This window comes from Xenopus laevis, chromosome 2L, assembly GCF_017654675.1.
Source record: "Xenopus laevis strain J_2021 chromosome 2L, Xenopus_laevis_v10.1, whole genome shotgun sequence".
Lineage (NCBI taxonomy): Eukaryota > Metazoa > Chordata > Amphibia > Anura > Pipidae > Xenopus > Xenopus laevis.
The window spans coordinates 48,935,193-48,960,258 of record NC_054373.1 but is presented as its reverse complement, the minus strand read 5'-3'; the positions used below and the strand labels follow the sequence as shown (position 1 = coordinate 48,960,258).

General features: G+C 42.1%; 2 protein-coding genes and 2 long non-coding RNA genes across 4 annotated transcripts in view; 2 read left to right on the top strand and 2 right to left on the bottom strand.

Moving 5' to 3' along the window:
* The first annotated feature begins 1,568 nt into the window (after window positions 1-1,568).
* On the top strand, window positions 1,569-9,549 carry LOC121399897. Its single transcript, XR_005965321.1, has 3 exons — window positions 1,569-2,752; window positions 2,888-3,144; window positions 8,174-9,549. It is a non-coding gene; the product is annotated as an uncharacterized LOC121399897 (long non-coding RNA).
* LOC121399899 lies at window positions 6,076-8,221 on the bottom strand. Its single transcript, XR_005965323.1, has 2 exons — window positions 8,134-8,221; window positions 6,076-7,455 (listed from the first exon to the last, which is right to left on the bottom strand). It is a non-coding gene; the product is annotated as an uncharacterized LOC121399899 (long non-coding RNA).
* Window positions 9,550-9,776: 227 nt separating the features above from the next.
* On the bottom strand, window positions 9,777-13,281 carry LOC121399895 (protein kinase C delta type-like). Its single transcript, XM_041581847.1, has 5 exons — window positions 13,182-13,281; window positions 12,676-12,843; window positions 12,327-12,418; window positions 10,834-10,896; window positions 9,777-10,019 (listed from the first exon to the last, which is right to left on the bottom strand). The coding sequence occupies exons 2-5, from the start codon at window positions 12,838-12,840 to the stop codon at window positions 9,863-9,865; spliced, it is 477 nt and encodes a 158-aa protein (XP_041437781.1). The 5' UTR covers window positions 12,841-12,843; window positions 13,182-13,281; the 3' UTR covers window positions 9,777-9,862.
* Window positions 13,282-17,695: 4,414 nt separating this feature from the next.
* Window positions 17,696-25,066, top strand: part of LOC121399705 (methylosome protein 50-like) — a 75,030-nt gene continuing 67,659 nt past the window's right edge. Inside the window, exons 1-2 of the mRNA XM_041581243.1 lie at window positions 17,696-17,880; window positions 22,863-22,987. Of these exons, the coding sequence (XP_041437177.1) occupies window positions 17,696-17,880; window positions 22,863-22,987 (310 nt within the window). The remainder of the gene's footprint in view (window positions 17,881-22,862; window positions 22,988-25,066) is intronic.

Sequence of the window (25,066 nt, the reverse complement as noted above, 5' to 3'; positions counted from 1 at the left end):
CCATATCTGTAATGCAATATCTCTTGGTTAGGATCTGAGACCTTTAAGGTTAATACACACAATAGTCCCTTGGTGAACCATCGTCATCATATGTGAGGTCCCTCGTTACTGTGGTTATTGTTACTGTGGTTACTGTGTCGGACTGTGACATTAGGGGCCCACCCAAAAACCTTAGACCAGGGGCCCACCATAAAACCTTAGACCCACACTTAGTACTAATATTCTTCATCTCCTCTATTCTCCTAGTCTGTTTTCTTTATACTATAATCAATTATTTCATCTATTTAGCCTCTTTGTCCTCATAGAAATAGGGAATGGCCATGAAATAGGACAAAAGTTTAGCAGCATGAGGGCCCACTGACACCTGGGCCCACCGGGAGTTTTCCTGGTATCCCGGCGGGTCAGTCACATCCTGACGCGGAGTCTATGGATGATTCCTGATGGCCTAGCGTCTTTTAAGCCTGTCCATGGCTTCTTGGGGAGTAGAGAAAAATCTTGTGCTGTTCCCATCAATGAGGTGAAGCTTTGCCAGGCATATGGTGGAATACTGTATACCCTTGTCACGCAGTCTCTTTCTTACTGCGTTGAATTCTGCTCTCTGACATTGAATCTCTAAGGTGTAGTCTGGATAGAACATGAGCTTTGCATCTCCCAGCACCAGGTCCCCTTTGAGTCGCATTTGTCTCATAATAGTGCCCCTGTCTCTGTAGTTCAGGATTTCAGCAATCATGGTGCGTGGTGAGACCCCCGGGGGGTATTTCCTCGCTGGTATTCTGTGTGCACGTTCCACTAGGAATAGCTGGGATAGGTGCCCATTGCCTACGTCGTCTCTGATTAGTTTTTCCAGAAACAGCTCTGGCGCAGTGCCCTCCTGCCCTTCCGGAATGCCAACTATCCTGATATTGTTCTGTCTGGGGTAGCTGCTGTCTATACAGCGAGTCCTGTGCACAGGCCCAATTAAACCAAAGTAAATATCAAAGACATGCACAGTTTCTCGCTTAAAAACATTTATTGGTGCATATAAATAGGAGGGTGTGGCTAACAACAGGTAGGCAGACTGGGGGGGAGACACTGCTTTGTGGTGTGTGTGAATTGAATATTGACATGTTATTTTTTGTGGTTTATATGCACCAATAAATGTTTTTAAGCGAGAAACTGTGCATGTCTTTGATATTTACTATTGTTCTGTCTCCCTTCTAGATCATCCGCTCTGGTCCTGCATTGCAGCAGTTGATTTTGGAGATCCGTGATGGACTCGGGGATATCTGTTGATTTATCCTCCAAGTCAGAAATCCTCCGATCGGATTCTGCGCCCCGCTCGCGCCCTTTTTGGAGGTCTTGACGAAGCAACGACAAGTCTACCTTTACCTCCTCCACCATGGTGTTGATCTTCACCTCCACTGCAATTCTGGTATAGCGAATTGCTTGGAGGACTTCTAGCAGGGTGGGTTCTGCTAGTTCCGGAGACTGTGAGCTTGCTGCGTGTGGTAGAGGTGGTGTCACTGATCTAGCCGCACATATTTATCCAGTTTACAGGCCCCTAGTTTGCTCACTTTCTTGTGGCCGCCCATCCTTCAGGTGAAGAAAGGTTTTAGGGACTTCAACAGGTTTGTTTTGTCATGTGGAGACAGACGGTTTTCCAGTAATGGATCAGTTGGTTCGGAGAGCAGAGAAGACATGTCTGCCTACATCTGCGGTTAAGTCACGCCCCCAGATGTGACAGTATTATTTAATAATGGTGTCATGGATAAGGAACTTTTGGAGGCACACATCTGGCTTGTTTGTCCTACTGTTGGACAGCCATGCTCTAAAGGACATATAGCTCTAGTGCTGGGACAGGAGATATAACACAAAGCTCACACTGCAGAAATGTGACACCGTTATCACAATTGTACAGTGGCTACCTCTGCTCACCTCCCAACTAAAAGATAAACCCTCTGTTATTGGGTGCATTAACCAACACATTTGTGCAAAATCAATTTCTGTCTATGTGTATTTGTTCCCAAAAGCTTCCCACATAGCAAGATTACAACAGAAAAAAAGAAATACAGCATTCTTAGGGTAGGGGCACACAGGGAGATTAGTCGCCCGCAATTTATAAAAGCAAGTTCTGGCGACAAGTCGTTCGTTTCGTCTTTGCATAAAGCTACATGCAAATCGCCAACTACTATGCACACAGCGCAAATTTGGGATCGCCTGTAGCTCCAAAATGCACAAAGACCGTCTTTGGAGCGATTTGTCAGAAATAGCATGTACATAAAGAAGTACTGAAATGTCCTACAAGCACACACACACACAGAGATTAGTAGCTGCGACAGTATGTAAATTCTTGCGCTTGCGTAATTATGTGGAGACAACACGCCGAGGGAATGAATGCCGAGATGACTTCCGGCTCTTTCATGGGAGGAGAACGTAGTGTGAAGCACTATGGGGTATAAATCAATTGGAATCAAAAGTCGAGCAAAATCTTTCCTGCACAAAGATGATCGCCTTGTTGCAGCGACTTCCTTTTTGAAAATCACAGGCGACTAATGTCCCTGTGTGCCCCTACCCTTATCCATACCCTCTAGATAAGCCACAATTGCCTCCATTGATATTTTTTAGTGATTGCACAATTAGCAATTTTGTACGCTTTGCATCTGAAATTACCCCCACACCGGAAACTGTACTTGGTCTGACACCTCAAGCCATTTTCCCATGTCATTTTGGGCCACATAATTCCCTCCAGCACCTCCAGCCTGCCTATATCTAGGTAAGTCTCCAATGGGTTTTTTTTTATTTGAGTGTTTTTTCCCCTAAAATATCTTGTTTTCTGCTGTTATTATGAAGAATGAAAATCACACTGTATCATTACTATATTTATTCTATCTTTTTCTTTCATTTGCAGTTCTGGCATTGCTGATGGCTTGTTTTTGCCTGTAGCCGTCCATTCCACATGGAAGCAAAGAATTGTAATTTATTTCTGTAATGCCAATGCCACACAATAAAAAAGTTCCAGGAGTGAAGTGAAAGTAACACTTGAGTGCAGCCAGTCCTGTACAAGCAGTGGAAATCCTGGACAATTACATACCTGAACTGGAAAAGTCCAGTGTCTCCCGGGACATGTATGAATGTGAATGTTTAACTGCAATAAAAATGAAACTGGTAAGTGGACAGAGCTGAACAAAAGTGCCTACAACACATCATATTCATTATAGTGACACTTTGGTTAGAAACTTTATTACAATGATTTTCCTGCAATGCCCTCCAGTAATAAAGGACAATACATTTATCCCCGAACAGTTCCAAGTTTTCAAGTTAAACACCCTCCTGAGGGTCAGAGCTTGTTGTGCAGCCTCCAAGCAGCAATAAGCACAGTGCTCTCTGGTTAAGATCTGCTGGAGCTGAGCTGTAAATCCCTGTTACCCAACTCTCAGCCAGCCAGGTCTGGACTGAGAATCAAAATAGGCCCTGCCATTAGAGGTACACAGAGGCCCAAACAGCCCACAAACAGGCCCAAATAGCCCCCACCAGCCCACTAAGTTGTGACTTTCTATGGCATTTCACAGCAGCCCCTCTGGCATTTGCCAGAACCCATAGATCTGCTCTCAGCCCTGTTACCCTTATGTGTATATATATATATATATATATATATATATATATATATATATATATATAAATGATGAAGGGATCAGCACACTCTTATTAAGATGAATCAAGTGCTTTTATTTATAACACAGCATGATGACATCATTAGTCCTTATACAGTTGTTTGTTTCCTAAATAGTTTCTTTACTTTTTATGCAAAGTGTCATTCCATTGTTCCACCATCGGGTGTCAGTGGTGTGCTCCAGTGCAAAGTCTGTTACTTTGTTCTTGTAAAAGTAAAAAGAAAACGTTACTTACAGATACCGAAGAACATTCACATTGTGTGTAGATATTTTGTATATACTCTCCCTATGGAGTAAAAGATACAGATTAGTTTCCGTTGGTATTAACTTACAAAGAACTTTAGTTTAGAAAACAATTTAATAAAATTTGAATGCCCGTTAAGTCCCTTGGGCATGACACAGTCGAGTTCATGTATCCAAAAGGCTTCTCGTCTCAATGTTATCAATGTCACCACCCCTGGGTGGTTTCGGTACATGATCGATTGGCATACATTTGAACGTAGATGGATCATGCCTCGCTTCTTTCCAGTGTTTCGCTACAGGTTGCTGTGCTATGTCCTGTTTGTTTGCATCAACCTTTCTCTCAGTGTCCAATGCTGCCCTGATGCTGGCCCTGTGCATGTTAACTCTCTCTTTTAATTGCCTAATGGTTTTACCACAGTAAATTAGGCCACATGGGCACTTGATGACATATATCACCGTTGTGGAGGTGCACGTTAACCTGTACTTGATTTCTTTCTTTTTCCCAGTTCTTGGGTGCCTGAACTCTTTCCCAGTATTAGAGTATTGCACACCACACAGCCTGTGCATTTATACACACCTGGGGGGGGGGTGGAAAGTGTTGGGCCCTAGGTAGTGTATACTTTCCTACTGGATCGGTGGGGCTTAGGTGCTCTTTAAGGTTAGTATTCCTTGAGTAGCTAAATTTCGGTCTATTGGGAAATTTTGGGGTTAGCGCATCATCTTTGGCCACTATCTCCCAATGTCTGAGTACAGCCTCTTTTGTGGCTTTGCTATGGGGATTATACTTGCTTACATAATATATATCATTATTGCCCCCATTTGGTGCATGTGCAGCATCAGTAGTGCATTGAAGCAATTGTTCCCGTGACATGGCCATTACTATTTCTGTGGTGTCTTTAATTATTCTGGCCGGATATCCTCTTTCTAGGAACTTTTTCCCCATCCTCATCAAGTCCTCTTTACATTGTATTGGGTCACTATCAATTCTGATGACAGGCATCATTTGCGATTTGGGGAGTGAATCGAGGAGGTGTCTGGGGTGATTGCTTCTATAATGCAGTAGGGTATTTCTATCTGTGGCCTTCGTGTATATGCATGTCTGCAAATCCCCACCTTGCTTGTAAACCTGGACATCTAAGAAGTTTATTTGTTGTGAGTTGTAGTTCAATGTCAGTCTCACTGGTGAGTTTAGAGAATTTAGACCATTAACATATTCTTCTAACTGACTTGCCGTCCCTGTCCAGGTAAAAGCTACCGTATTTTCATTTTCGTAATCGCTCATGAATGCATTGGCATACACTGGTGCCACTTTCGAGCCCATGGCAGTGCCAGCCCGCTGTATATAGAATTGGGTCTCGAATTTGAAATAATTGTTAGTTAGCACAAAGTCTAGCAGCTGTATGACATTCTATGGGTGGGCCGATATATGTGGCGTTATTCGTAAGTAGCTTGCGTACTGCCTGCAACCCGGCCACATGAGGTATGCAAGTGTATAAGCTTTGAACGTCCATAGTGGCCAATATTAAATTATCTACTGGCAAACCAATGCTCCCCACTACCTTAAGAAAATCTGTTGTGTCTTTCAAATAGCTGCTGCTGCAGGTTATGCAAAGTTGTGGTAACATATCCAGGTACTGTGCTTCCTTTTTATTTAAAGATCCAGTGGACGATATTATTGGTCTCCCTGGTGCTCTTTTTGGATTTTTATGTATTTTGGGCAATGTGTACATGACAGGCACTGTGGGCTCCCAGGTATGCAATAGCGCTCCAATTCCTTTGACAGCCAGCCTTGTGTTATGCCCATATTAGTTAAAGTTACAAGTTCCCCTTTGAATTTTTCTGTGGGATCATAGGTAAGTTTCCCATAGTTATTAGTGTCCGACAGTTGGGATAATACTTCCATTCTATAATATGGAATAATTTTCCACAATGAAAACTGAAAAGAATAGATGAGAATCACTCATGAACAGTTCACAAAGCTGGAATATACTTACCCCAAAATACTTAAAGATCCTGTTGTTGCAAAAGGCAGTGCTACAAAATATTAAGTAGTAGGAGGTGAAGGCACTTTGTATACTATAAATAATTACATGTTAGAATCAAGTCTCACAAGTGGTTGAATTGGCACATGGTTACCCATGTGAGCAGTAACGCCACGTCAAGGCTTCAACTCTTGTTACTGTCCATTCACACATCTATTGCAGCAAACGGCTCACCCTATCACTTGCTGCAATAGTTCCCTCTCTGGTCCCGCATGGAGTGACATAAACTGTCATGGGACCTTTCCTCTTCAGCAAATACTGAGAGGTATCTGACTAGTCACACACACACATAAATGGCTTTTAATCACACACTGGCTATTTAGATTTAATTTAAAGATTAGATTTTTAGTTTTAGATGATATATATACTCATGCAGGAATCATGATGGACCTATTTAGCTGACCACATATGACTAAAACTATGGGAAGAATAGGGTTGTTCCTAGTTGGCATTTTGGGTCATACACCTCTGCCCAGTCTGTACCTTCCCCCCCCCCTAATACCTGAGCTGACCTGCAATTTATTTAAAATATGGACCTGGGTGTTTTGGACTTGATATAAAAAATAAAAACTATTCACATTCACACACACGTCTCACACAACCATACAACATTCCTACACAGAATATCACACATGCTACAATTATTGCTGTACTTGACTGCAGTTGATTTTTATCCTTTCGTCCTCTCCTATACACAGGTGGTGATGATAATAAAGAAGATAAAGGGAGGTTTAACATAACCCCAAAAGGAAGTGTACTATACAGTCATAAATAAGTTCTTCCTTTAGTAGCCTCCCCAAGAACCCTGCTCCCCTCTAACTACTGGTTAATAAAAGTCAAGCTTGGACATCCCTATTTAAATTTAGCTTTTGGCATGCCTTTTCCGTTTCGGGGGGTTTGTCTTTTAGTTATATTTATTTTTTAAAGGCCAATTATTTGCAATTAAATAAATTTAGATGATCCAGAGGAAGGCAAAAAAACCCCTTCTGAGGCGGTCTCCAATCTGCCTCAGAAGGGGGAAAAAATTCCTTCCTGACTCCAAAATGGCAATCGGACATGTCCCTGGATCGACAGTAGCCTTGTAAAGGAAATACAATGCCACATAGGGAGTGTACAGGTTCAATTCCATTGCTCCCGTATTGGCATGCCATTAATGAAGCACCAGGTTATAAAAATAACCTGATACTAGTGACTGATTCCTTGAAAGGGAGAACAGGTCATTTCCAATACAGAAATGCTTGCAGATTCCAAAAGGGAATTCAGTGTTCTCCTGTTCAAAGAATGGGTGAGCATTGCAAATAGCTAATTCAACTGATGCACATACACACACACACGGACACACACGGACACACACGGACACATGGACACACACATAAACACACGCACATAAACACACACATATACTGGTAAGGTGGTAACAAAAAACCCTAAATAATCAGGTCTCCAGGGGGTATACTTACCACTACTTACCATTACGGAGCTCAGCGACTGCTGAGTGGTAATAACCCGCCCTTCTTTCCCTAAAAGAAAATGGTTTTAAAAAAAAGTTTTTAAAAAAGGAGAATTCAACCTATCCTGAAAAAAAACCTGTACCCCCCCACCCCAGGTAGACCCCCCTCCCTCCTCCCCCCAGGCTAACTACCCCCCCCCCGGGGAGATGCCCCATACTCCATACTCACCCCTCGCCACAGATTCTTCCAGCGAAGTTCCACGTGTCCATCTTCTGCGTCCTCAGTAAGCTGACTGCGAGATCGGCAATTTCCTTGTAATTCCGTGCATGCGCAGTTGCATAAACAGGCAAACTGCTCCAACTGCGCATGCACAGAAATACCGATCTCGCAGTCAGCTTACAGAGGACGCAGAAGATGAAGGCTTGGAACTTCCCTTGAATAATCTGCGGCAAGGGGTAAGTATGGAGTATGGGGCATCTCCACAGGGGGTAGTTAGCCTGGGGGATGAGGGAGGGGGGTCTACCTGGGGTGGGGGGTACAGGTTTTTTTTCAGGACAGGTTGATTTCTCCTTTAAGAGCATATGTTTTCTTTTCTACATTATTCTAGATGCTTGTCTGTCAATAGTTATATAATATCTATTATCCTGTCAATAAACTATTGTATAACATTTTATCTAAAAACCTAAAACTAGCCTAATCTTTTACATTACTGTACACTGTCTCATTTCATCTAACATTTATACTCACGATGTTAACTCTTCCTTTCTTTCTTTTTCTCTTCTCCAAGTCAAAGCCAGGGATCCCGTGCGGTGGCGACATTGATGGCAGACGCAGGTGGATGAGTTGTTGAGACGTGCAGCTTGCCATAGAGGGTATGATGTCAATTGGCCCAGGTTGTTGCTATGTCCAGGCAGTATTGTTGTTTTCCCATATTAGAACCATTGCCTTACTCCTGCCAACTCCAGCTGGGATCCACGTTGGAGAAATCTGCCAAGTTGGTTTCCTCGTTGCGAATTTGAGAGGAGAATGACTGCGGGATCTCAGTGAAGTCATCTGCTGATGGCTATATGAAAGGAAACAATGTGCTTCTTACATACTTCATTTCACTCAAGATAAGTTGTAACTTAATATGTGGCTTGAATTATCTGTAAAAAGTGATTACTGGATTCAGATATTAATACCCAGAAAAATAGAAGCAGGGTAAATTAAAATCAGACTATCAGTATCCACCAAAACTCAACGACTTTATTTTGGAAATAAAATTACAAAAAGTTTCTGAAGGCCAATGAATGAGCTATTTAAAAAGGTAACTGTCAATAAATAAATAAGGGACCCATTAACCTCACTATGGACACATGATTATCTGTCCTTGTTACAGTGATTAACCAAAGTGGAGACCAAGCTGAAGTCCAGGTTGGGTGAAATCTGAAGGTGAATTGCGTTTTATCAGTCTTGGATATTACTAGAACTTTGGGAAAGTTCCTTTTACCAACATGTTTTCATATCTAAATGAAGCCCAACCCAATGGTGGGAGCCTTAACCCAAAAGCTCCGAAGACCTCTGGCCTACCAAGTGGTGGTTGAGTAAAAAAGAGCAGCATTTTTCTGCAGTGTGAAAGTGGGTGGATGTATCATATATAGCACATGTATTTACCATTCCTGGCTGGAAAGGGGTCTTCACTCTCCGGTTCTCCAGCACTTCCCAATTCACTGTGCTATAGAAAGCGTGCTCCCTGATGTTTCCATTGATACCGATCCGCTGATTCTCGTCCATCTCCAAAAGCTAAAGAGAGACATGAATTTCAATATCGCAGGTGCTTTGTCATGTACCTCCTAGCATTAATATATATATTACGCTGATATTTACCTTTGGCAGGAGGTCCAGCATTTCCTGGCTCATATAATATGGGTAATAAGGCTTATTCTTCTTTATAGCATAGAATTGCCTTAAAATACTGCCTGATGGTGAAAATGGCAAGCTGCCCGTGGCCATTTGGTACATGGTAATCCCAAAGGACCACCAATCCACGCCTGCGTTATACTCTGCCTTTGATAGAACCTATTAAATAAAATGATTACAGAGAAAACATGAGTCATGAACTTGAGCCAGTACCTGCAGAACACAAAATAACACGGCAACATATTAAATTGCAAATGGATTACATTTAACGTCTGTATTAATATTAATTTATATTAAATGAGCACTGATCCAATTAGGTTTGCCATTTGGCCGGTAAAAACAATGGTTGATCCCAATGTTATTAATAGGGAAAAAAGATAAATATATAGAAACGCCGGTATATTTTTCCAGAAAAGGTGGCAACCCTAGATCCAATATGTGTGGTATTATCAGCTAAGTAATTAAAAAAACATTCAAAATGAAGACCAATTGCAAATTGTCTTAGAATATCACTCTCTGCATGAGACTAAAGGTTAATTTAAAGGTGAACAATGCCTTTAGATCCTATGTTTGTATTTTAAATGTTTGTTGTCACCTCTGGTGCGCGGTATCCAGGGGTTCCTGTTACTCCGTTGGTCCTTGTCTGGTCAAAGATGTTCTCCGCGGCGAGGCCAAAGTCACAGATCTTGATATGGCCGTCTCTGTCCACCAACACGTTGTCAGGTTTCAGGTCACTGTAGGATAAGCATTAGGAGCAATTTACTTAGGTAACAGTTCTTGAGACCAAAATTGCCCTCCACTGCCCTTATAAGTAGGCTGCCATCAGAGTGGGGATCCTGCAGGGGGCCCATGGCAACAGAGAACCCAAAGAAATGTGAAGGTACAATTCACAGAGTAAAAAAGATAATGGACCTGCAGAGGGAATTCATGGTGTTTGGGTGGGGATGTTGACGTGTTTGAGCAGAATGGTGTGAATGTGTATAAAATATTCTATATTCTTTTAATTGAGGCCATCAGTGTCAGACTGGCCCACCGGGATACCAGGAAAACTCCCGGTGGGCCCAGGTGTCAGTGGGCCCTCATGCTGCTAAACTTTTGGCCTATTTCCTGGCCATTCCCTATTCTATGAGAACAAAGAGGCTAAATAGATGGAATAATAGATTATAGTATGTAAAGAAAACAAACTGGGAGAATAGAGGTTGATTGAGGTCTAAGGTTTTTGGGTGGGCCCCTGGTGTCCCAGTCCGTCACTGGGGGCCATGTTCTACTTTGTTGGATTTGCCCAACTCCGACAGGGGCCAACCGGGCAGTGGGATAAAAACCTGGGCTTAACTATGTATTATGGGGTCCCATGACTTCTAACAGCACCTGCAGTCTGACTATGTAAGTGCTTTCTTGTATTGGCTCATTTAAGTTGGGAGAGATGAGTAGCTACTATGGGAAATGCTTGCCTACAGCACATGTAGTTGTGACAGTCCATCGTCACACAGTGAATGTATGTGTCAGAAAGCACATAAAAACAACACAATACACTGAGAATTTACTCACCGATGAATGATGCCCTTAGAATGCAGGAACTGGAGGGCAACCACCATCTCCGCTGTGTAGAACCTTTTACAAAAAGAAAATCATCATTGTTCCTATATCACATTCATTACATAGGATTTTTACAGTTAACTATAGAGTTGCCTCATAGTGTTCTCTGTGCTGGCATCTGATGCAAATATCTAAGGGGCCAATTCACTAAGCGCCGAAGCGCCTAACCGCTAGCTTGAATTTGACAGCATTGGGCATTTTCGTTACTTTTCGTAACGGACGCTGGCGTAAATTCGCTAGTGTTACTTCGCACCCTTACGCCTGGCGAATTTGCGCAACGGATGTAACTACGCAAATTCACTAACGTGCACATTGTTGTGAAAGCTAACTTTTACGCCAGACTTCCTTCGCCACCTCAGACCAGGCGAAGCGCAATAGAGTAGATAGGGATTGCTTCAAAAAAAGTTAAAAAGTCCCAAACAACGCTGGCGTTTTTTCTTTATTATCGGTGATAGGCTGAAAAAGATCGAAAAATTTTTTGGGGCTCCCCTCCTTCCCCCCTACATTTCCTAGCTCATGACAACTTAACTATACAGTGGGCACATGTGTAGGGCAAAATAAAAATTTTATTTGCTGTTTTGAAGGTCTCCCAGGCTTGTGTAGTTCTGCTACTTATACCTCCATGTAACTTCAATTTGGCGCCGTATGCAAATTAACCATCGCTAGCGTAACTTCGCTTTTCTTGGCGAATTAACGCTAGCGCAACTTCGCAACCTTACGCTACCCCTGAGCACAACTTTGGAGTTTAGTGAATTTGCGCAGCGCTGGCGAAAATATGCCTGGCGAAGTGCGGCGAAGCGGACGCTGGCGCAACTACGAAGCTTAGTGAATTTGCCCCTAAGTGTTAAACCAGAAAAATGAAAAATGGAAATGTATGAAACAAGCCCAGTATAAAAAGTACACTTTCTAATGCAATTCCTCTGCAATGGCCCATTGGTTGGGGCGGCTGGGAGGTGTGATATTGTAAGTCTATGGCATCTTTTAGCAGCTCATTTGGCATTGGCCAGAATCTAAAGATTGCCAGTCTGGGCCTGACAATATACAGAAGAACACAATTCATTAAGTGGGCAGCTTAAACAGAGGAATAAGCTCTACATGGACCTTTGGAATATGTAAATATGTACCCCAAATTTCTCTGTAATAACAATTCATATTATTCCTGTAGAAAGCAGCCCTGTACTTATCTATGCAAGGGTACAGGGCCCAGCTGCATCTTGCACCCACTTAACTAGAGCACCTGAATGAAACACAAGTTAGGGTGCAGGAAAGGGGACACCACTACTCAAGCTTGTCCCTCAGTAATACAGTGCTGTCAGAGAACAAAAACCTATTAAGGGCCAAGAGGTAGACGGTGAGAAAAGTATGAAAAACATGGTGGGCTGCAGCTATTCTTTCCAGTTTGCTCCCTATCCCATGTACTGTAAATGGGTCCTAATGTCACTTACATGATTCTTGCCATTGGCAGATTTCCTTTGCGCAGAATCATTTGCATTAAAGATTTCCCGCTGGCATACTCCAGGACGAAGAAGGCTTCCAGCTGTTAAAGAGAGAATAGAAGAAGGTGAGACATAGAACATCCAGCCTCCCACCCAAAAATGTTAAAACAGCCTGAATAGAAGTGGTAATGTGAATAAGTGCAAAGCAACATCTTGGCGCTCCATGGAGAAATAGAAACAGCCATGTATGAGGAGCAAATAAGACCCCAACGCATAGTTTGTCTAACACTGGTCTAATTATGCTAAAAGTTAATTTAAATGCTAGAGATTATATGCAATTAATAACAGTATCATTTACCTCTGATTGAAAAGCTGCATATGAATGGCATAAAAATGGGCATCCTCTAGTGACCGTTAGCACTCGGGCCTCCTTCATCATGATGTTGAAGTTGTTCTTGTCTGGATTTTTCTGCATGATCTTTACTGCTACCAGTTTCTTCTTCGGGGTAAACGAAGCCAACATCACCTAATAATGAAGGGAAAATATTAAAAATGACATGGTGTATGGTAAAGGTAAATGCTAAACACTGAGAGGCTAAAATGAAAAAGTTATTTGTTTTTACTTTACACCATAGGTGGAGAATAATGAAGATTTCTGGAGGTTCAGTCTCCCCAATTAGTTAGAACCAGTGATTCCCTCCCCAATATAAATGTCGACGTTCTATATCACCGCTTTATACTGATATTCTTAGAACTGTATTTTCAAAACAGTGAGTAATAATACTAAACTACTTTATTCTCTCCTATGTTTTCTGCTTCCCTAGAATTTATACCAAGAGAAATCATGGGAAGTCCTTCACTTACCCGGCCAAAGCCTCCTTTTCCCAGCTCTGAATAAAACCTGTAGTTCTTAATATCCAGGGGGACAGGTCTGCTGATATCCACACAGAGTTTCTTCGCTGCGCTTCCACCTTGTTAGGGAAAAAAACTCCATTAGTACCATGTATTACAAATAACCTGTACATAGCATATATTAATAAACCCATCAGCAAGCACAAAGCAGGGCTCCTTAATACAAGGCAGCACAAGCGGAGAGGGGACACCTACACCTATGTGCCTCCCCTAGGCGGCCCCCATGAATACATCTCCCAGAAAACTTAAACCCTTGATTAAATATTGAGAAATGCTGGAAGTCTGTGTTTCTGACATATTGACACAGCAGACCATTAGTGCTAGTGATGTTCATAAGAATCAATCAGTAATTAGATTTGAACAGTTACATACAAGGTAGAAAATTAAAGCAGGTCTGATTGGTTGACATTGGCATCACTTTTTTCTTATACTATAAAATACCACCCCGATTGGTTGATACTGGCAACATCACTGGTTATTTTTATTTTCCCTATGTTATAGTAAACCAGCCCTAGTTTCATACCAAGATTAAAAAAAGAAGAAGAAAGAATGAATAAAAAGATGGGAAATTTTTAATCAGAACAAGACCTTGTGTAAATCAGCAAGCTATAAACATCAGGCAAACATATTAATTGCAGGAATCCTTATAAAAAGACATCCCAGCAAGTTAGTGCAAATAGATCCTATGGGGCCACTTGTTATTACTAGCAAGTTAGGGCAGAGATTAAACAAAAAAGCTACAACTACGTTTTCTTACCTTCTAAGGGATCCTCTGGACTTCTTGATCTTTGATCCTTATTCACACCTTCACTGGTCTTTTCCAACTGACTTTTCTTTTTTTCTAACTTTTCACTCTTCTCTATGGGGCTTTTCTCCTTGTCTTTTAATTCACTCCTTTTGTTTTTATTGCTCCCATCTTGACGGGTCTTCTTTTCCATGGGGGGTTTCTTCTTCTCTTCTAACTCATCTCCACTCCTTCTCCTTTTATTTCTCCCATCTTCACTGGTCTTTCTTTCCATGGGGCTTTTCTTCTTCTCTTCTAACTGTCCTTCACTCCTTCTCCTTTTACTGCCCCCATCTTCACTGGTCTTCTTCTTCACCAGACTTTTCTTCTGGTCTTCTAACTCACCTTGACTCTTTCTATTATTGATCCAATCTCCACAATTCATCCTTTGTATGGGGCTTTTCCTCTCTTCTATCTGTCCTTCACTCCTTCTCCTGCCCCCATCTTCACTGGTCTTCTTTTTCGCCAGGCTTTTCTTCTTGTCTTCTAAATCACCATCACTCCTTCTGTTATTGCTCCTATCTCCACTGGTCTTCCTTTCTTTGGGGCTTTTCTTCTTCTCTTCCAACTCCCTTTCTCTCCTTCTCCTTTTACTGCCCCCATTTTCACTGGTTTTCTTTTTCACCAGGCTTTTCTTCTTGTCTCCTACATCTCCATCACTCCATCGCCTTTTCTTGACTTGTCCTTCCTCCTCCAAATTCAGACTCCTCTTCTTCCTCACCTCCATGTTGATCTCTCCTCCTATACTGGTTTTTCTATTTTTATTTAAGCTCTATCGCAAATTATCCGCATTTATCTATCGCCTCTCTCACTCCATGTCTCCTCTCCTCACTGTCCAAACGGCAGTTGGTCTGAACCAACTGAACAGGTAACTGAACTAGGTGAGACATGTGACCACCAGCAGTGTCATGCGGGCAGGCAACATGGAGTGACATGCAAGCACTAGAGAGCTGAGGACATTGCCATGGCACTACAGAGATGGAAAACTTCACTAAGAGCAAATGTTTTAAGTTGATTGGGAGTCATCAAGTTCAGAATAAAGATTTGTTATCTGGAAAACCCCAGGTCCCAATCATTCTCAATAACAGGTCCCATACCTTACTTAGCAGTTGTCTTGGTTACCATTCAATGGTGGTGAAGAATCGGAGAATTTCAGATTTAATTCACTAGGGGGGTTGCCTAACATTTGCATTTGCCCATTTTCCTTGTCCTTTAAATAAACACAAGGTATGTTTGATAATGCAGATCACAATATGTGTTAAATACATCTCATTCAGTGACATCACTAACTTGGGAAATGCAGCCTTTATAATGAGCCGTGCCCATGTCGGATACTCCTATCTATACGTCCTTCCAAATTTCATCCATTGGCTTTGTTGCTGTAGTACCAAACCACGCAGTACCAAAGAAAACATGCTGAATATTTGGGGCTATATCATGATGTCTTCACTTGAAAAAAGGGGGGATTATCTGCACCAGGTAATAAAGTATTTTATACTTTAACTGGTTGGAGTTCTTGCCCGTTAGGAAAAATAAAAACATTGAAAATACGTGTGTGTGTAATGTGGTTATGCACAAAAATGTGTGGCTTTTGCTCTAATGCATTTGGGGTACCTTATCCACCTGTCACAGATTCTTATAGGTATTGCCAGTTAGCACTTTTGTCATTGTGATTTTGCAGTGACAAAACAAAGCAGAGGACCCATAATGTGTATTAAAATTACTTTATTACAGTTGATTCTTTTAACATTTCCTTTGCTATGATACAAAGGATAATTACAAACAAAATATTACATAGGATTTATTTTCTTTCCTTTTTCTCACAACTTTGTAACAGCCTCAAAGGAACAGTTCAGTGTAAAAATGAAAACTGGGTAATTAGACTTTGCAAAATAAACAAAGTTTCCAATATAGTTAGCCAAAAATGTCATCTATAAAGGCTGGAGTGACTGGATGTGTAACATAACGTAACAGAACAGAACACTACCTCCTGTTTTTCAGCTCTATCACTCTCAGTTAGTCAGTGACTTTAAAGGAGAAGTAAACCCTAAAATCAATATGGCTGAAAAGGCCTTATTTTATATACTGAACTTATTGCACTAGTATAAAGTTTCAGCATATCAATAGCGGCAATGATCCAGGACTTCAGACTTGTCACAGGGGGTCACCATCTTGGAAGGTGTCTGCGCCACTCACGTACTCAGTGGGCTCTGAGCAGCTGTTGAGAAGCTAAGCTTAGGGGTCATCACAAATTATCAAGCAAAAATTAGGTTGGCCTGTAATATAAGCTAATGCTACAGGAATGAGGCAATATGCATCCAAATGTGCATCTTATCTTGTTCCCAGGGGCCTCAATGCAGGTTATTTTACATTTGAATGTGTCTCAAGGGTGAAAAAGGGGACCCCCTGCCCAGGAACTAATTCTTCCCTCTAGCTAGCCTAACCTATCCATGGCCTAAACACGCCTAAGCCTGGCTGCTCATAGCCACACTCAGGAGTGCCCAGCACCTATCACATTCACTTGTGGTACCGGGAAGACAGTCCCGATTTTGACAGCTCAACCCACAATCCCGAATAGTTACGGAAATTTCCCGATTTTCTCTTTGATCTCCTGCACTGAACAGACAGGAAAAGATATAAAGTTTCTGAAAGCTAATTGGATATTGGCAGAAAACGTGGCAGGTGCACTTGAATACTTTTGTAACAATTTTAGATAAGTAAAGAAGCAATTGTAACAGTTTAAGATAAACAGGTCTAATATCTTGAGGAAACTGTGAGTTGCAGTTTAAAGGGCAATTAGTCTTCATTAGCAAGCACACTTACAAAGCACAGAAATGTGTTCAAACTTTCATAAGCTGCCATCATTTGTAAAATGAACATGGTAATTAGGGGGTGTGGCCACAAAATGGGCGTGGTCGAAAATGGACCGCAACCAATGTTTGTGCCCCTCTTTCTATTTCCAAACTGTTGGGAGGGAGGCATTGATGAAACTTGTGTCATTAAACATTTACTTTTGCAAGCCCTTAACCTTTTTATGAAACAGCCCCAGATAAAAGTAAAATGTAGGAACTCTACTGGGGTCTGGCACATACAGTGAAGTTATTTCAGAGCCATGTGCACTTTTGCCATTGCCAGGCCGGCGGCAGCAGGAGGCCTAACTCTGCCCCTCAGACAAGTGTCAGTCAGTGCAGCGGGGCGTATGAAACTCTCGCGAGAATGGCCGGGCGACTTTTCCCTTGTGAGGGTGAATGCGCTCTAGGCTCCCGTCTTGTCGCCAACCCTTGGGGGTCTTGTGCCCACCCTTCAAGCCTGGAGGAGGAGGACAGCAGAGCAGGCCACAGCCACCGCTACATCCCCCTCCACTCTGTCTCCGCCCACACTGCCCGGGGCCAGCCTTTGTTTCCGGTGTTTGGAGCGCCCCAATGGAGCCCCTTCTGATAATGAGGACGCCGCCCCTTTACCATATTGAGGACGAGCCGCTGCTGCCACCCCAGAGAGCGACTAAAACTATTAGGGGGCGGTACTACGATTACGGCTTCCCCATTGGTGGGCGTCACATAACAGCTGAAGCCCCGCCCGCAAGATTGGAGACTAGACAAGTGGCGCCGCCGAGCAGGGGATGGAGTAGTCGCTATGGGTGAAGAACCCGGGGTTCGTGTCGGTGCAGGATCAAGTGTACAACATGGCGGCGGTGTGTCTGGGCGCGGAACTGCAGACCCTCACGGAGCAGTATGGGCCGGACGCGGCGGTATCCGGTGTAGTGCCGCAAGTGCTCCGTGTCCTGGAGTTGCTGGAAAGCTACGTGGGGGGTTCCGGGAGGGAGCGGGGCTGCACTGAGGAAGAGATGCTCATCAGAGCCGTGCACAGGTTGTAGTTGAGCAGCAGAGAGGAGCCGGCGGTGAGTGAATGGCTGTGTGTCTGTCACCCTAGGAGTGTGTCAGTCTGTATGTCAGTGTCAGTGTGTCTGTATGGGTATGGCAGCTTCTCTGTACAACTCCCGGCACCCCTAGGCTGTATTGGTAGTGTCCAACAGCCTCTGAAGTCTCATATAGAAAAGAATCTCAGCGGCCATTTGTGACAGATTGAGCTGATCTCTGGTAGAATGTGCATCTCTTGGCTCCTTGTTTAATCTGTACATTTCTAGCCCCCCCCCCATCTCACATTTACATCATGTTATAGACGAGTATAGTCCTAATAACAACACTGGCAGCTTTGGTACCTAACTGCTGCCTTTGTACCTCTTGCCTTTATACTGGAATGTTTGTATTTAGCCTCATTGTGCATGAGGAAGTGTAGGGCCAAGCTAGTGCAATTCTACATTCACATCATCCCTAAGTCACGACGGAGCTCTTATTCCTTTTCAGCCTTGTCTGTCACAGGATCTGTTACTATTTGTTCCTTCTCCAAAACCATGTGCTTCAGTGAAAGCAACTACAGAGCCCTGGAAGCCAACATGCCGCTCCGTCAGTGTCTTTTTGTAGCTTTCTGGTATGTTGGGCCCCACGAAACTAGACGTGTGTTTTTGGCAGGCGTTGGCAAGAGACGCTAGCATGAAGGGCTTTATGTAAAGGAAAAGCCCAGAGTCCTGCCCAGACAAGCTGTTGTGTCGTGCAGTTGTACTTGTGCAACAGGTGTGTTACCCATGCATGGAAGCTCATTACTGATGAATGAGGGCTTTAATAATGAAAAGCCCAATCGAAAGATATTCCTGTTTTAGTGAAACATCATATTTTCATTAAATGTCACTCAGTATTGTTTGCCTTATTTTTTCTTGCTTTGCATCCCTTGCTTAAACCCTTACACACCTGTTAACAAGTACAAATAATTGTAACCAGTTGGCAAGGAGATGTATATCTTTATTAATTTTCTTCATTTCACCACCACTCCTATTTTTAGTGCTACTTTTTATTACTTCTATTCAGGGTCTATCCTATTCATAGTCTAGTCTCTTATTCAAATAAAGGCATGGTTGCTAGGGTAACTTGGACCAAAGCAACCAGATTGCTGATATTGCAAACTGGAGAGCTGCTGAATAAAAAGCCAAATAACTCAAAAACCACAAATGAAATTGTCTCAAATATCAGTCTCTCCATCATACTTAAAGTTGATGTAAAGGTGAACAACCTCTTTAAATCTATTTATTAAACACAGAAAAATAATATAAAGGTGAACATGCTCTAGAAGTATTGTCAGCAGAAGCTGCTCTAGGTTTGGAAGATAAAATACTTTATCTCACAGCACAGACAAAAAAGGATTTGGGTTGGCAGTGAACAAGTTGGATGTAGTTTGATGGATGCCTGTCAGAAGGCAATGCTGAATGCCTTAGGGTCTGGTCACAAGGGCAGATTCGTGGAGATTAGTCACCAGGCGACAAATCTCCTCTTCTTCGCGGCGACTAATCTCTCCGATCTGCCTTCCGCCAGCTAAAATGTAAATCGCTTGTTTGCAGCCACACGGAGCACTTTGTTTTCCAAAGTTGGCCGAAGTGTCCTCTTGAGGCAATTACGGGCGACTTCAGAAACCGAAGCATTCCGTGTGCCTGCCCCCAGGCGATTTACATTTTAGCTGGCGGAAGGCAGATCGGGGAGATTAGTCGCCGTGAAGAAGACGAAATTTGTCGCCTGGCGACTAATCTCCCAATTTAACATCTGTTTCCCCAACCTTATTTTAACGTTGCCTCAGGGAGGTGCAAGACGGCATCTATTTACCTGACTTCATGTTCATGTTATTGGATAGGAATTATTTGCTGTACTAAGATCTTGTGACAGAAATGCTATTGGTTACCTTATCAGTGAAACTCACTTGTGTAATACCGTATTACTGTATCACATCCTGCCGTTTCACTTTCCTTTCTTGCTTACTAACATTTCTGTTGTTTGTCTAGCTTATCATAGTGTTTTATTTTGTCCCTTCTATAGGTCACGCTGTGCCAAAGCTTTTTTTTTTTAAGGGGATTAGTATAAATGAGTATTTTAAGTTATGGATTAATTACATGTAACACAATGGAACCAGTTTTCATTGTTTATGTATTTGTAAACTTGTGTGTTTGCATATGTTTATCTATTAAACACAGGTATGAGACCTGTTATCCAGAATGCTCGGGTGCTTTTATATAATATATATGACCTTCCTCGCATCCATCTCAAGCACCAAAATAGAGTCATAAAAGGATAGTACAAGTATGAGATCTGTTATCTGGAATAGTTGGTACAGGCATGGGATCTTTTGTCCGGAACCCCGTTATCTAGAAAGCTCCGAATTACGGAAAGGTCGTCTCCCATAGACTTCATTTTATCCAAATAATCCAAATTATTTTTCCTCTGTAATAATAATACAGTACCTAGTACTTGGTCCTAACTAAATTATAATGAATCCTAATTGAAGCAAAACCAGTCTATTGGGTTTATTTAATGTTTCACGATTTTCTACTAGATTTAAAGGGGTTGGTCACCTTTGAGTTAACTTTTAGTATGATGCAGTGAATGATATTGAGACAATTTGCAATTGTTTTTCATTTTTATTTGTGATTTTCGTGTTATTTAGCTTTTTATTCAACAGCTCTCCAAATTGCTATTCAAGCTATCTGGTTGCTATCCAAATTAACCTAGCAACCATGCCCTGATTTGAATAAGATACCAAAATTGTTGAGGACCAGAATAAAAGTATGAGCAATTAAAACTAAAAACAACAATACATTTGTAGATATACAAAGCATTTGTTTTTGGATGGGGTCAGTGACCCCTGTTTGAAAGCCGGAAAGAGTTAGAAGAAAAAGGCAAATAATTAAAAAAACTATTTAAAATAAATAACGAAGACCAGTTGAAATGTTGCTTAGAATTAGCCATTCTATGACATACTAAAAGTCAACTGAAAGGTGAAGATCCAAATTACAGAAAGATCCATTATCCGGAAACCCCCAGTTCCTGAGCATTCTGGATAACCGGTCCCATACCTCTACCTGAAGTTATTCACATAGGGCTCTTCGTATAATTTCGATTAGCATAAGGCTACTAAATTTCATGTAAACATTAAATAAACCCAATAGGGTTGTTTTGCCTCCAATAAGGATTAATTATATCTTAGTTGGGATCAAGTACAAGGTACTGTAAAGGAAATCCATTTTAAAAACTGTGATTTATTAAATTATAACGGAGTCTATGGGAGATGGGAACTTTCTGGATAACGGGGTTCTGGATAATGTATCCTATACCTGTACTATAAAAATGATTTGCTAAAACTCTCTAGAATGTGGCATTCCTTACTCGCATGCATTCCTTACTTTAAATCCTTAGGGGTGCTGCAGTTCCTTGGATATCTGGTCGGCTATCACTATACTCTAATTGCAAATAAGAATGGCACTGGCACTTTGCCATTTATTAGGCCACAAATTGGGGGAGTACACCCGATAAATGGAGGGTTATATAGGATTTATTTAGATACCCTACATCCCCAGTTTACTTGAAGTCGGGTGCTGTGGGTGTTCTGACATGAACCCAGTGCTGACATTTCCCTTCATGCAAATAAAGTTCTTTCCACAGGGAAGTGAGTGAGAGCCACAGAAGCATTTGGCATTTCCTTAGGAAAATATGAAGGAGTGCGGTGTTTATTTAAATTCTTCACTGTCCAATCATTCACCAGGCTGACCCGTTTCTATTACCACGTAATGCTTTTACTGCAGTTTTGTTTGGGACCTGGATTTTGGATAAATGACCTTTCTGTAATTTGGATCTTCATACCCTAAGTCTACTAGAAAATCATGTAAACATTAAATAATCCTAATAGGCTTGTTTGCTTCCAAGAAGGATTAATTATATCTTAGTTTGGGTTCAAGTACAAGGTACTGTTTTATTATTACAGAGAAAAATGAAATTATTTTGAAAAGAAAATGTGGGTTATTTGGATACAATTGAGTATGAGGGTGATGGCCTTTCAGTAATTCAGAGCTTTCTGGATAACTGGTTCTGGATAAAGGATCCCATACCTGTACCATCACTCCCTAAATTACTTGGTAGAACTGTTCCTCTGTATCAGCATATAGTTCCCCCACAGCTACATATATTTTATACCTTGTGTCTCACTTATCCCCACCTCTATAGATGTAGAGCCCTTATTGTCTATCAGTGTGTATCAGTTTGTCAGCTATTATGTACCCTTATGTACAGCATTACAGAATAAGTTGGCGCTTTATAAATAAATGTAATAATAATGGCCTTTATTCGATGTGCTGGCAAATTCTCTAGGCAAATTCTCTATGGGTTATTTACTGTGTTCTCCGCTGCTTCTCCTGCCCTATTAGAACAGTTTTTGCAGAGGCCGGTGGACTGGTGTGCTTCTGTGAATATCTCATGCAGTTCTACTGCCTTCTGAAGAATTCTAATAAGGCACGCAAGGTGGGGATGCAGTAGAAACAGGTGTGTGGGGGGGATACTGAGTTATAACCAGATATTTAAACCAGATAGTTCTGTGACCTTGTAATTAGTGCTGGGTAATTTGGTAACTAATTATATCAAGTGCCAATATCAATTATATCAAAAGCCAAATTTAAATCATTAACCCCTAGCATGTCCCCAGTGCTACTGAACCCATTGCAATGCAGCTGGGAGGAACTCCAAACAATGCTGTAATTCTGTTTGTACAGAAAATACAGTTTAAATACTTTTAAATAAAGAAATGGCAGTTGGTGGGGTTACTAGTATTGATTCCTTCTGCACACAGCCTACTGCCATAAGTCTCCAGAGCTATAATGCTTTTGTGCAATTTGAATACTTTTCTAGACTTCTCAATTCTTATGGGTATAATAAATTTAATTTAACTCACATTTTATCTCACTGTCCTTCTCCCATGTGTAGTATCTCCAGGAGCAGCTGCTTGAAGCTCAGAAGAAAGAGCATGTTCTACAGAATCAGCTGTCGCAGCTCACATGAAGAGAACCAGAAACTTCTTGGGCAGTTGGCTGAGCGCAAGTCAAAGGAAGGTAAGACCGACTTAGTTTCAGATAAAATAAATGACAATAGCAGCACAAAAGTACCCTAACTAAATACTTATCAGCAGGGGCCATATTTGTATGCTTAAAGTGGGGGAGTTGCATGACCATGACAATCTGTAAAGGTGTAAAACTAGGAGGCTTTTCTCTGCCCCTCTGTTTTGGCCTGTTTGCAAAAGTTATGGATATTCAATTTAGTATGTTGTTTTATTTTGAAACTATTGCACTGTCCAAGTGTCAACGCCATGGCACACCCTGTTCTATCAACTGTATAGATAGTCTAGAGCAGTGCTGTCTAACTTCTTTTGGTTTCTGGTCTAAATGGTGGAGGGCCAATAATGAAAGCCAGTGATGACCACTCCCATTTTAAACCACACCAACAAGAACTTTTAAGACCATATCCATATTAATGGTGGTAGCACACCAAAAACACAAATGGTTGGTGCTCACTGCAGGGATATCCCTCATATGTGAGACATTGAAGCAATATCGAAACATACCCTTAAATCTAAATGCCTCCTCCCCTGTGGAAAATATAGCACCCCAACACAGAAATAAACAACTTAGGGGCCCTTAACAACAATTCTAAATGCTAACAAACCCCCAGACAAACCCTACCAGGCAGAGTATGGTGCACACAGGGAGCATAGGGCAGGCAGAGTATGGCACACACAGGGAATAGGGATGTCGCGGACTGTTCGCCTGCGAACTAATTCGCGCGAACATCGACTGTTCGCGTCCGCCGAATGTTCGCGAACGTCGCGCGACGTTCGCCAATTTGAGTTCGCCTTAGCTGGCGCTTATTTTTGACCTCTCACCCCAGACCAGCAGATACATGGCAGCCAATCAGGAAGCTCTCCCTCCTGGACCACCCCTACACCCCTGGACCACTCTCCTTCCTGCAGCGTTTTTTCATTCTGCCTGTGTGTGCTTGGAAGAGCTAGTGTAGGGAGAGAGCTGGTTAGTGATTTGAGGAACAGTTGATAGTAACTTTGCTGGCTAGTAATCTACTTGATAACTGCTCTGTATTGTAGGGACAGAACTCTGCAGGGATTTGAGGGACATTTTAGGTTAGGTAGCTTTGCTGGCTAGTAATCTACCTTCTACTGCAGTGCTCTGTATGTAGCTGCTGTGGGCAGCTGTCCTGCTGCTGATCTCTCATCTGCTGACTGCTGCCTGTAACCCAATAGTCCTTGTAAGGACTGCTTTTATTTTCTTTTTTGTTTTTTTACTTTGCTACTATAAGAGCCCAGTGCTATTAGTCTAGCTGTGTTGGGGAGTGGGACTGGTGTGCTGCTCCTCCTAGTAGTTCATCACTACCAGCACCAACCAGAGTCAAAATTGTTACAAAGTATCTTATTTGCACCTGTTAGCTGTTCTGAGCTCTTTGCCAAAAGCTAATTAAGTTAGCTGTTCAGTTCAGAGAAAAGAGGGACTTTCCAGTACAAAAGAGGGACAGGGGGTTGAGTGGTCAAAAGAGGGACAGTTGGAGGTATGCAAGTGCCACCTAGCTGTGTGAGCTTTTTCACATTCTGTCTAAATAACAATAATAATTCTGTGTCCGTAAACATCACCTGAGTGATACAGCAGCAATAATATATTGTAATATATAATATCCGTATCCACTACTGTATACGTTGCCCTTGCAGGCATTGTTTGCCCAGTCTTTAACCAAGTGCCACCTCGCTGTGTGAGCTTTTTCACATTCCGTGTCCAGAAACATCACCTGAGTGACGTAGTGTGATTTCTGCCCTTTACAGCACAAAACGCAGCGCTGTGTCAACAATGTATTTTTCAGATACATTTTTGCCCTTGATCCCCCTCTGGCATGCCACTGTCCAGGTCGTTGCACCCTTTAAACAACTTTAAAATCATTTTTCTGGCCAGAAATGTCTTTTCTAGCTTTTAAAATTCGCCTTCCAATTGAAGTCTATGGGGTTCGCGACGTTCGCGAACCGTTCGCATTTTTGACGCAAGTTCGCGAATATGTTCGCGAATATTTTTTCCGCCGTTCGCTACATCCCTAACAGGGAACATAGGGCAGGCAGAGTATGGCACACACACAGGGAG

Bases quoted from the DNA above. Each gene is read 5' to 3' on its own strand.
- LOC121399895 (XM_041581847.1), bottom strand. From the start codon at position 12,840: ATGTTGGCTTCGTTTACCCCGAAGAAGAAACTGGTAGCAGTAAAGATC. The intron at 10,897-12,326 runs GTAAGTGACATT...TTTTTGTAAAAG, and splicing joins CTGCCAATGGCAAGAATCAT to GTTCTACACAGCGGAGATGG. The intron at 10,020-10,833 runs GTGAGTAAATTC...CTTATCCTACAG, and splicing joins TCTAAGGGCATCATTCATCG to TGACCTGAAACCTGACAACG.